Here is a 13252-nt window from a genome sequence, read left to right as displayed (position 1 = left end):
TGCCTAAATGCACTTTATGGAAGGCAGTGATATTTGCCAAACAAAACACTACTGCCAGAATAATCATCCACCACTGAGTATTTCAGTTAGCACTATGTTGATTTCTTAAGTATCAACATTCACTTCAGGAGAACATTATACTTCACTTTGCAGCAATGTTGTTTATCTCAGAAGACTAAAAGAGTAATTACTTGATAGATCATATCTAGCATTATAAAACCAAAGCGTCTTACTCTTCACTGAGGAATTCAAAGGCTTTAGATTTGTCACTAGGTAATTGAGATAAGGTGCTGCTTCTTTTCTTGACTGATGGAGTAATATGTGACGTTGGAGCATTGTATTTAACATTGACAGGAGGTTCTGGTTTCTTAGCTGTATTGCTAGATGAACTGAAGAGCCTGCTAAAACTGGAGTAAGAAAAAAGGAAAAGAAGATAGATAACAGTTAAGATTTTTAATATACATCCTGACTTTCCTGTGCAGGCAAAACACTACACATGCTAGCCTTCAAGCCAGTTAAGACTAAAACTGAAGCCCAACACAGCAGCTACTGCACACGCAGAAACACTCTGAAAGAACAGACACTGATGTCAGTATTAAAAATTCTTGAAGATTTACTATCCCATTTGTTTATTAAATTTATTGGGATCTTCATCTTGAATGAATGTCTATAAGAAACCAATAAAATTAGCATGTGAACATCACAGCTAGAAGACAGTCTTATGATGCATATTAGTTCATGCACAGTGCATTCTAAAAGCCCCACAGACTCCTAGATAGGAAATAGATTAGTTATCAGCAAACCACAACATTAAGAGGATTATTTGATAAATAACTTGTTGTGAATAATACCATTTCAGATTTAAAGAGCTTCAGGTTAGAAAGGAAAACTTGACAGTCAACTAGACTTCACAGAGAAAAAGGAAGCTGAAATAAAGACAATCCACACAAGCTATTCAAGTTTCTATTTTCATAATAAAAAAAGAATCCATTAAAATGTTCAGAACAAGTTCTGGTGCATAGTCAGCTAGGAAAATTACAGCACTTTGGCATTTAACTTCAAAGTGCACAGCCATTCATTAAGTGATGCAGCTTACGATATATTTTGTCTTCAAGAACAGTCTTACCGAGCTGGCATGCTAGGTAACAAGAGGAGAACAATTAAGATATCTCTATCTGCCAAAAGATAATTAGCTAACATATAAAAGTGTGCCAGCTAATTGGTTAGGGTCTTTTATTTATTTTGTCCGTGAGTTGTGTTTCAATACTTACAACTGCCAAATACTTGATCTCTTCTTTTCTTGCATGGCTGGATTTTCTCTTGATGCTCTACAAGAGACGAATTTTAAATTTACTGAGTAAGCATTAATAAAAAGGAAAGGAACACAGTGTTCAATTTATTTAAAAAAAATAGGCTTTGATACTTTCACTATCTGTAACCCTATTTCTTCACATTAGCATTTCTAACCAGAGCACAACATACAAATTTTCACAGGATGAAGCAACACAAACATTTACATTTATTTGCATTGCAAACAACTGGCAAGTGCTCTGCAGACAGAAAAGATAAGTCTGTATAACACTTTACAACGAAAACAGCTAGAAAGCGGAAGACTTTAAAATGCTTTTTAAGGTATTTTAATCATTGCCTTTATATTTTAAAAATATTGTTTTTCAACACATTAGTAAATAAATGATAAAGTGATTGCTCCTGAAGACACACACACAAACAGAGGTAAGCCAAGAAGATTTCTACAAGAGAGAACAGCTACAAAAAAGCAAGCCATGGCTGCCTGGGAACACATATTTCTCTCTCAGACTCAAAGAGAAAATGGCTCACAGATATCAAAGACAATGACAAAAACAAATGTCACCATTGTACCTGACCAGCAGGCGGCAGCAAATGACACTTACTACTGGATATGGAACTGACTCAGGGGATGTGGCAAGAATAAATTGGGGCTGAGTTTTCTTTTTACATCATCCCTTCCAGACAACTCAGTGTTCAGAAGGCAAATTAGACCAAACTGCATCTTTACTGGTTAATATTTAATAAACCTTGCAGTTTTCAAATTGTTCCCTCCTGATCTACCGAAGTTCTTAAATGAGTTACACTCCATCTTGAAGAACCGTGTTAGTATTTTGATATCTCAGCTGATAACGTGGCACACTTAAAGATTTGTGCATGCATACAGTATTTTTTTTTCCTGTACACCCAATTAATAGGAAGATTTCAAAGGTTTGTAATTGTTCTAAAGAACATGCATTTCTTCAAGGCATGCTTATTTTACATCACATGAAATAACACATTTTCACAAAGGTTTCATCAAGAACCCATTCTAACAAGGTAAGTTATATGCATGTAACATTAGAACAAACTTATTCAAAGACAAGTGGGGAGACAAGCAGCAGGTTGATTAAGGCCTCAGCCTACTGATCAGATCGCTCTGCAGTTGTTTTTTTCCTTTAAAAAAAACTTGTGAAATCTAAGGAGCTCCAAAGATTTCAAGAGTCTTACCTTATCATCTCAGTCCATCGGACAGCTTCCTGAAGTTCCATCAGCCTCTCTTTATACTGATTTCTTTCCATCAGAACACGAGCCATTTCAACACGAGTAAAACGCTTCCGCTGAGCGGTAGGGACATCACTCTGAACACACACACACACACACACAAAATGAACAAAGGAGCACAGTACAGCATTGCAGAGTCAGCCTCTGCCTTCAGACAAAAGTCAGTTTAGGGCACAGTTCCAGATTCCAAGTCACTGGGGCTTTGTAAAACTTTATTTTACCCAGTACCTTCTACCTTCACCCTCCTCTCCTCCCATCCTTTGTAATGTAGTTTAATCTGAATAAAAAGCAGTTCAAGAAGAAAGTGACATAATAACAGGCAGAGAGGAAAGAAGGAAAGCTAGAGATGGTAAGTTTACTTGTGCTCTTTAGGTCTTCTGTTTCCTTAATGTGGCGGAAGTTTTCTGCTATTACTTATTAAGCGATAAAGCTTAACTGCGCTCACTAAATACACGTGGACTTCTAACATCCAATTCTGAATTATTTATACAAAATACAGATGCACACATACACCTACATCATCATCCTCTTTAGCTTTCTGTCTTGCTTCCTCTGCTTCTGCACGAGCTCTAAATACAAAATAAAAAATAGCTGCATTAGATACCACAATATTTTTTTTCCTTCTTTTTCATAACCGTAGTATTTAACTTACTTTTTGAGCTCTTCTTCCAGTTCCTTATTCTTCTCTTCAAGCTTTTGCTTTGCTTGTTTTACAGCCTCCAGTTCACCTTGTAGTACATCCTTCTCACAGGTCAGTTCATCCACCTTTGCTATCAAATCATTCTTCACAACATTCAGTGCATTTCTACACAAACATTTAAAACACATCATTACAAGGATTGACTATGGTCTCATAGTTAAGTTAGCTTTATTCGTGAACTTAAAGATCCTCAAAATTTAAGTTTCTTACATAAAGCTACTATAAAAAGTTAGCTTTCTTCAACAGATTAAACCCTTCCACAAATCTCAAACACTGACAAAATACATTTGCACCACTGTATTTGAAAGAAGTAGAGACAACTCAGAACAGTTTGTTTACAGGTTGCATTCCTCAACAGGCCTCCAATGGATTAGATTCTACAGTTACAAGTGTGTTTCTAACAAAAGGTAGGAAGTTGATCTCATTAGGGCATAGCAATGCGTATCCTTACAAAGAAAAGTCATCTTTTGCTCACGAGGTCTTTAGTTTCTTGAGTACCCATTTAAGTTATGTATTTAGCCAAATCTACCTATAAATGAAAAATATTTATATGCTCTTACAAAAGAGCATATTTCAGATTTTCATGCATGAAGATACAAATTACTATTGATTTTTTAAATGAGAAGTAGAAAGGAAGACTGTCAGCCACCCATTTCACACAACTTGGTGTCCCGTCTTCTGTCCTGATCATGTTACGTACTACTATGGTGTAACTGAGTGGTCTCTGCACTTCTCTTACATGGGGTTTCACATCTACCTCTGTTCCACATTAAAGTCGGAGAACATTCAGAGACTAATACAGGTCTCCATAGGAAGCATGCCAACAAATTAAGGACAAATCAGGTATATGGTTACTTTCAGGTACATTTTACACACTGCATGTGTAAAATGCGCAGCTATGGAGAGCTCTGAGCAGGTATGCTTATCGTTTAACACTGAAGTGGCAAGAGTTCAGCATTCTTTGATGACAGGTATCTGAGGATTTACTCGGAAGCATAACAAAGTATCAGAGAAGAGCAGGAATTTTTTACATACACATTCACACTTACTTTGTCTCCAACAGTTGAGTGTTTTCCAAAATAAGGTTTTCTACCTCACGACCCATTCCTTTCCAAAGGAAACAAACACATGAGATTAGCAGATGAAATGGTTATTTTTACAAGCTATGTTTTACTTTTTGTCTAACAACAACTGAACATTAAGTATGTAGCTTGGCAGAGAACTGAGCTATCTGAAGTTTCAGGACCTACCTTCTACAATTAGCTTTCCCCTCCACCTTCTCAACCTGCCTTCAATTAAAGACTAAAAGCACCCTTGGCTGACAGCAGGCTAGAGCTACCTCCACCTATTCTATACATTTTGAAGATGTTACAGTATTACTAATTAAAAAACAAAAAGCAAAAAAAAAAAAAGCATCATCGGGGAAGTACTACTCCATGAAAAGTTAAGTTTAAAATGCTTATCTGTCTTTTATACCATGTAAGATTCAAAAGCATATAGATGATATATAAAACATGCTGAACAAAGCTCAGATTGCAAAAGCCCTGCAGACCTCCCCAGAGCAAATGATACCTTACCAAAGAAATTATGGTCTTTAAAGCCCATGCATTCCATGTAGAGCAAAAACAAGAACAAGAAATATTTCATGTAAGGTGTAGTATGGGTGAAGAGAAAATATTTAGATTTATGAAATAAGAGTGAATTAAAACAAAGCCACCACCAATAATTTGAAGTGAAATGTGATGTGATTAGAAGCAGGATTTACATGGAAGATGCTAAAAAAAAGTTAGGCTCATCACAACCATTTCTATTGGTTGGACCTCTTACAAAAAAGAGTAATTTAATAGAAGTTCATCTTGGCTTCTGTGAAACAGTTTAGAAGCACAATACTTTGAAATGCTAAACCATTCAGTACAAGATTCAAAGAAATATGCTACTACAAAAAAGTACACTTAGCTCTACGTAACTAATTTAATATTATTTAAAATTCTGGAAATTAGTTTCTAACCCCCTAATGCTTGCATGCATAAAGTAGTCAGTTATAGTTTTGTTTTTTTTTAAAAAGCAACTTTTAGAAGAATAATCACTTTACATCTTATCCTGCACAGCAAAATTATTTTCCAATTAAACCTCCCACTGTTATCATATTGATGAAAATAGAAATTATGCTAATTCAAGATCAACACAACAAAGAAGTCTCTTAATGGTGGAGGCCTTTTAAAATATTCTATAAACACAAACTTTCAAGCAACTTTGATAGACTTAAAAGATATTTTGATAACAAAAAATGGTACTTAAATAGACATGCAAGTCAATTTCCTCTCTTGAAATTCCTTACTATGAGTTTAGGATTAGAAGTAAATGACATTTAAAACTGAAGGAACTTGGATCACCTGAGGTTACTTTATCAATAACTACAGAAATTCCTTACACTACAGTCCAAGGGTTTTAATAAAACAGCTATTGCTTTTTATATGTTTCCAGTATGCATAGATAAAACTAGCTAGGATCACTTCCAACAGGTTTCAGGATCCTTTTTAATGCAAGAACAAAAACTAGAAAGCCAAGAGTGCAAAGGCAAAAAAAAAAGTTACCAAGCAGGGAAAAAATGCAGAGAATGTATTTTATGAGAGCAGCAGCCAAGAACGCCTAACTGTAGAAGCAACAGATTTCAAAGAATTTTTTTTAAAAAAGAAGCATACACACCAGAATATTCCCCTGGGTATGCAGCCCAAGAGAAAACAGATTAGAGAATCCCAATTAACTATTTTTACAGATCTCAAAATTAAAAATAAATGGTCACTTAAAGTGGAGCCAAATGCTTGAAACACACCAACTATCCTGAATGCAGATGTGGCTTTTAAGCACCACAAAGTAGTTCAGACTATGGTTGTATTTAAGTTACATGGTTATTATATAGTCAAACTATTAGATCACATTCTGCATAACATACATTTATAGCAGTATGTTCATTTTCCACATACTGGTATTTATAGCAGAGGGTTTTACTGAAAATGCTAATTAAGACAGTAAAACCTTTGCTACATTATTCTAAAAAGTGTATTATTTTTGCATATGGAAAAGTATGTATTATCAGGAGACCCTGACAGAAATTGGGTTTCTTTAAACAATTTGTCATTCAGATAAGAGACAGAAGTTGCTATATCTTAATATTTCTCCGGTACCTACATTTTTTTGCGCACAGAATGTGCCATTAGTTGTCCCTGTGATAGAGGGCAAGAGTTTTGGATGAAATATGTTCAGCAAGAATGGGATGGTCCTCACTGCTCAGGATTCAAAGCAGTACAGAATAACATCCATGAAAACTCCTCTCTCAGACTAGGCCCATTACTCAAGTGGGAAATACTTGGCAGAAATGCCCCCTACGTTATATTAAGTTTCTGGTAGAAAGCAACCACCAGAAATCCAGACCACACACACAGCAGTTCTAAATTATTAATAATCTTGATTTCTGGCTTCTGACAGGGCAATTAATGATTTTCTATATGCAACCTAACACATGCACGAGATGCATCTGTATTTTATATGTTTTCCATAGTACCAACTTTCATTACTTCAAAATGAGGCGTGCACAGTGGTATATCCAAAAATAACTTGTGATAATACTAGATAGTCATTTATGGAAAGATCCATTTTTCCCCCCCACATGACCTTTTAGCTCCTGATCAATGCATGTCCCCAAAACCTTCACTTTGTTCAGTTAGCACACAAGCAGCAGCAAGACATTTGGTGGGAAAGAGGGAAATGTGTTTCTTCCCCTTCCCCTGCTTTTAATTAATAGTTTGATTCTCCAATTACCACCACTGCATTATACTGCAATTTTCTTACAAACCACACAACTTCCACAGAGTTGTGATAAAGCCAGGGCATTACAGACTGGCATAACGTGAATTAAACTACCTAAAACTGAAGATTACTTTGGTTGAAGATGTTTTCTGACACAAAGGTTTTATATTATACTATACTCTATTTCAGTTTTCCCTATAAGTACCTAAAAACATTATGGCTGATAGTATATGTCATTTTTTTGCATAATTCCAATAACCACCTTAGGATGACAGTCAGGTATTTTCATGCAAATGACTCTTAACAGTAAGTCTACTAAAGACAATTATACACTCCACTAACAAAGAAAACTCTTCTGAACATGATCTTTAAAGAACCATTCTTACCCAGTAAATCTGCACCTTCATCCACATCTCCAATTAGGCCAGAACCAGCAGATGACAGCTCTTCAAAGAGTGACTCTGTATTACGGTCAAATGCTTTGTTCTCTATGCCTTTGGTAGGAGTGCTGTTAAAGAATTAGAACAAACATATCAAAAAGGCAGAAGTCCATTCCCACTCTGAAGAAAGTTTTCTCCATATTTTTTTTCTTTTTGCCAGTAGTTCATTTGTTACCCTATAAAAACAGAATAAAAGTTTTAGAAGCTTTTGTCTTAAAGTCCTAAATTCTATTTTTATATGTTTTCCTAATGTTACCCTTCATAAGCAAATGCCTACAAGAAGCAGACTCAGGCAAAGGCACTCTACCAGCAATGGGATTCTCCCATCAGAATCTGAAGAATGCTGTAGCACTTGAGGAGTCAGTCCTAAATCCAGATTTTGAAGGCTGGGTAAAATCACAAGAGGTCAGCTTAACAAACGCTAGTATCTTGAAACCCAGATTCGAGGGCAAAAGGCCTCTTGGTACAGACCCTCAAAATATGAAAAGAATATTTAGGTAGTATTAAGCGTGCTGTAATATGAAGTACCCTGCACGTTCACTTGAAGTATAGTGACAGAATGAAGAACTGCTGTTACACTTAAAACCTCCTGAGGAATCTGGGGAAAGAAACAGGGTCACAGAAGTAGGAGATTCATTATATAATGCATGACCTCGGTCTTAAAATTTCAAAACAAGTAAAGAGATGAAAACTGAAGTCTGGTACCTTCTAAAACTGGTTTTCCTACTCAAATCACATCACACAACTTACCTAGAACCCTTATATCCACTGAGATCTTTATCCATATCCAGCTCTGGAGTTGACTCAATGATGGCCTGAACTTCAGACTTTTCTTCATTTTCATTTCCACCTAGGTAAAATCAAGTAGTATGTCTCCATAAATCAAAAATCACTTTAAATTGTGACACACAACATTACACACATTAAATTAATATTGAATTGATCATCAACTTAACAGATCTGTGTTCAGAGACTTGTTTAAGCAACTAAACAAGACCTATGGATTTTGATACCCTAGCACAGACATTGGAATTTCTAAGCAAGTCTCTCTTATAGATCAAGTGAAATTTAAGAAAGTTATTGTACAGCAGAAGTTTATTTCAATGTAGTTTATCAGCACTCTTGGAAGGCTTCAGTTTCTTTGGCATCCACACTGAGTAAACACTATCCTTGCCTGTAACTGAATTGAAGTTCCGGCTGCAACTCTCACCAGTAATAGGCAAAAAATCATTTTTTAGAGAAGGCCTTTCTCTAATCACTAAATGGTCATTATTTCCCACTCCTTTATATTAGCAATCAAGGAACATCTACCTCATTTCATGACTTTTTGTGTCTAGATGAGTGTTACTTCTGCTGCTCACAAGGGAATGTCATTTATGACTCTGATTCTAGAAAAATAAGGACTAATACCACCAATAAACAACAGACTTGTATCTCTCACCAATATTTCATTCTCCTAAAAATATCAAGTAAAAAATATTTATCATTTCTGGCAGAATTAAGGCATTTCATTAAGGGTTACGTATAGGTCCATAATAATTCATTTACTAAAAAGTATATGCGGCTCACCAGTGGACACATTTCTTGTCTCTTGAGCTACCTGTACTTCAATATTCTTGCTTACGTCTGGCTTTTCACTCTGCTTATCTGTGCCCTTCGCAAGTCCTTCAACATCTTCCTTCTGAGGAGTTTCAGCAGGCAATGCAGGTATATCAGAAGCAGCCGTGGATGCTGGAGTAGTAGATTTTGAGCCTGCTTGGCTAACATCAGAGAGCTCATCCTAAAATGGATGAATTAGCATTGAAAAATCAGCATAAGTTAAAATATTAGAAGAGTCATAGTTGTTTCTAAAGAACAAGTGCCCAAAATCCTCCATTTTTCTGAAGAATATGCAGATCTAAAGAAACAGGAACGAAAAGAGTAACTTAAGCCAGTATTACCAGATTCATGGCTGTGAATAGCTAAGGCTGTGGTTTTGCTCCTGTTAAAGAGGTTGTAACTACAAAATACACACCCTTATTTTAATATTATTTTAAAATCTGAGATTATGAAGTATACCAACAGGTTTATGATGCTTTTCTATTAAGTATTACACAGCAGTGTGTATTCCCGTATTAGTAATCCTTCTAGCTGCACAGTAAATTGCTGACAGTCTTCCCAAAGCTGCTCTAAAATGTGCTTTTCCAAAACTCGTATAATGTCTAAAAATAGCCTCTCAGAGGATACTCAAGTACTGATGCAGAACACGCATTAAACTAGTGTAGAACTACAGCACGTAGAACTGTACCAGCATCTTAACCGTGACTTAAACAGCAGCATACCAGTGAACAAGATCTCTCTGTAGATACAAACACCAACTGGTTATTTAGGCCACTGTTTTCCAAAGTGTTAGAGAAATATCCTTGGGAAACAGATGAAATACTGAGACTGCTACATGCAAAATGAAGGCAGGAAAGCAAGTCTTGACAAAAAGCTCTTTTATGGTCTTGTTTGTGAATCAGAGGTGAAAGCAAGGCTCCTAGGCATCCCGTGACATCTAACAGCACTCATCTGTTAGCTCAGGAAACCAAAACATGACAAGAAAGAAGGAAGTTTATATTTTGTGAAGCTTTAATTCATTGTACTGCTCGCATCCTTTTTCAAGAAGAAAGTGAAGCTGAAGTTTAAGGTTGCTTAAAAAACAAAAAACCTTGCAAGCAGACACACGTTCTTAGATTTGCATTAAGTGCAACATTCATTGCAAGTGCAAGATTACTAGGAGTTGTAATTTTTTTATTTTTATTTATTTATTTTACACTTCTGCTACTTCCTTGCAAGGTAAGACTTCATTTTCTGAGGGCAGGAAGACACACATCTGTGTATATCTGCATAAATGAAAAGCTTGCATCACATAGTAACATCTCCACTTGGAATTTGCAAGCATGGAAATAAACTCTTTCCTTCAATATCTTCTTATCAGTTAGGAAATTGATAGCAATTGACTTATTGATCTTGAAATTACCCCCAAAAGAATACATTATTCCACAGTTACTCCAGAAAACGAAACCAAGATTCTAAGGTGTTATATGAGATATTTGGTATCCATTTCCAAAAAAAAAAACAACTACACTATCTACCCAATTGTTTATTGAATTTGTTAAGTTCAGCCACTGGATAATGATTCATACTTTACCAAGTAGTTACAGAAAGGAGGAAATGATACCTCTTACCAAGGGAATCCAGAGATCATACAAACAGAATCAAGCCTTAACAGAGCCAATGGTTCTCCTCAAACATTTCTACATCTTTGTATTCCAAAAGCATCCACTGACTGATGCAGCACAGACTGACCACTGACTTTCACACACAAAACTCCAGAAACACGTCTTGATAGACAAAGAAAATAGTGAAGAGAACAGCCCTTTGCTTAAAGGAATTTCAAGTAACCCCATACTTTACATTTCTGACTTAGCTAGCTAAAGAAAAAAATGCAGTAGATAACTCTCAAAAACAATGCTCATTAAACTATTGTGAATGTTTGGTCCAAAAACTAATAAAAACAAAATGCAACTCCATGAAGTGCAGGAAAATCAGAATATCTCAAAGACCAAGCATTTGGAAGTCAGTGCTAACTTCGCGAATCTGACCTTTTTGGCAGTGTTGCCAGTTTTCCTGAATACTGCAAAATTAGTTTAAAAATTATATCATTAAAACTGGAGTAGTTGTGGCTCACCTGCAATACCTTGCAGAAATAAGTAGAAGAGAATGAATGGAACATACACAACTGTACTGAGTAATATTGGAAGACAAGGTAATGTTCCTTCTGTACTGTTCCTTCTGTATTCCTACAGATTACTTTGCCTTTTTAGTCTGGGTTTCTCCCTGACACTTACTGTTGTGATACTTTACGAGGAATTACTGTCCATCAATGAATTGCAAACATGCCTGAAAGCAGCAGACCCTTACTTTGTACTTGCTGTTAAAGTATTTAGAGAGAAAAATCAGAACTAAAAGAAAAAATTTCAAATTCTGGTTATGACCTCAATATATCATGTCATCCCACAGGTTCACTTCAGAACTATTTTATGTTCACAAATATAAATCTGCTTTGGACTAAAGAAACTTACTCTGACTGAATAGGCTTTAAAAGTTAGTTTGCATTATTTTCCACATTCTTCTAGTAGAGTTGAGTGGAACTATACCAAGAAACCTTTTTTTGATGACATATAGTAGCCATTATAATCTTTCTAAGGGCACAGGATGGGATCAGAAATTCCCCTTTTTATTCCAACTCCACCTATTCTTAGTCATAACTAAGAATATGTATTTCAGTCAGCACTCTTAAAGAGCTCTGTTAATTCGTTGAAATCAATTGGCATGGGACAAAGGGAACAAGAAAACTAAAATCCAAGATGGCACAATGGGAATAGTGTGGTAAGTGACAATTTTTTAGATTCAAACTCCTGTTGTCACTGATACCTTTTTATAGTTCATCGCTTCCCATTAGCTCCATGTGACCTCTAGATTAAAAAAATAAAATCAAGTTCCAGTTACTTCTGGATTGCTTTTTATTTATTATCAGTTTAGTATTCTTCTGCTGTATATTAAGTTCATTTAGGAATTTCCCCTCAGCTGCACACATCTTCAGAAATAACAGCACATCCATATCTCCTAGGACACCTTGGCAGCATCAGGAGGCTGAGTCTTTACACAGTTTGGAGTTCTTCAACCTGCAGCCCGCTGCTCCTGCTGTGTTCGTGCACCCTACTCCCAACCACTAAGCTCACCACACACCAACACCACTCCTCTATTTTTCCCCTTTCTGCAGCTCGCTCTATGCCACCTCCCACTGCTGGGACACAGAACAATTGGAGAAATTATAGCCAAGCTACACGTAAGGGAAATCACATCACAAGCTAATTTAGGAAAGTTAGGTCACTCAACTCTACGGTAGTCTGAGAGAAGGCAGCGGCTGCATTAGAGTACTGCCTGTAGCCAAAGCTTTCCTTCCAAAAGCATATTGAGTTGGCAGACCTGCTTACCTAGTTACATACCTAGGCTGTAAAGAAATAGTGACTGGCCTTTAGAAATGGTCATCGGTCAGGAAAAAACACTCTTGGGAATAAGAGAATTGCATTACCGCTTGTTTGCAAAATACACAGCCGTGTAAACGAACGTGATTCAGGGTTCTGCCTCTTCTCTTTCATTTCCATTTTCCTCTCTACCGGCAGCAAAGTGTAACCTTTTTATAGGGGTTTCTCCTAATGCACAGGACAGCCACACTAACAACTTACCTTCAGGCTTGTGTGGGATCGTGGCTGGCTTAGCTCGTGGAATTTCCAGTGCTCTGACCCAGGTGTTTCTCCTGCTTCTCTCTGAGCTTCAGGCGTAAGCAGTGCATCCCCTGGAGGTAACGGGAAGATGCCCAGTGATATTGGACGCTCCTTTCTGTTTGAAAAAGGACAGATTTTGTCAGTTATTTCAGATGTCACATAGCTTTTCCTGTACACCTTTGAAATCAGCAGGGAAGTGGTAAAATTACAGGTTCAAATGTTCATAACCTGTTCTCTACTGAACATACAATGCAGCATATGCAGTTTGTATTACAGCACATACTAATTCCACATTTCACATGATTTGATTAATTGCAGATTGGGCTATTCCATGGCTTTAGGCAGCAACATTGATTGCACTGAATCTAATCTATAGCAAACTAACAGAAACATAACACAAACAGCAGTTTAAAACAGAAATA

General features: G+C 36.4%; 1 protein-coding gene across 12 annotated transcripts in view; it reads right to left on the bottom strand.

Moving 5' to 3' along the window:
* Nucleotides 1-13252, bottom strand: part of SPAG9 (sperm associated antigen 9) — a 63190-nt gene that overhangs the window by 18542 nt on the left and 31396 nt on the right. For 6 of the 12 annotated variants that reach the window (XM_068654898.1, XM_068654889.1, XM_068654894.1 and 3 more), the window contains 10 exons: nt 12792-12945; nt 9088-9298; nt 8269-8368; nt 7465-7586; nt 4321-4378; nt 3224-3376; nt 3083-3140; nt 2518-2648; nt 1272-1328; nt 234-407 (listed from right to left, as the gene is read on the bottom strand). In XM_068654898.1, the coding sequence (XP_068510999.1) occupies nt 234-407; nt 1272-1328; nt 2518-2648; nt 3083-3140; nt 3224-3376; nt 4321-4378; nt 7465-7586; nt 8269-8368; nt 9088-9298; nt 12792-12945 (1218 nt within the window). The remainder of the gene's footprint in view (nt 1-233; nt 408-1271; nt 1329-2517; nt 2649-3082; nt 3141-3223; nt 3377-4320; nt 4379-7464; nt 7587-8268; nt 8369-9087; nt 9299-12791; nt 12946-13252) is intronic. The other 6 variants (XM_068654891.1, XM_068654895.1, XM_068654893.1 and 3 more) reach the window with 1 other exon arrangement.

This window comes from Anas acuta, chromosome 18, assembly GCF_963932015.1.
Source record: "Anas acuta chromosome 18, bAnaAcu1.1, whole genome shotgun sequence".
In the NCBI taxonomy this organism is placed as follows: Eukaryota; Metazoa; Chordata; class Aves; order Anseriformes; family Anatidae; genus Anas; species Anas acuta.
Note: the sequence above shows the minus strand (reverse complement) of the source record. Positions and strands in the feature narration are given on the sequence as shown.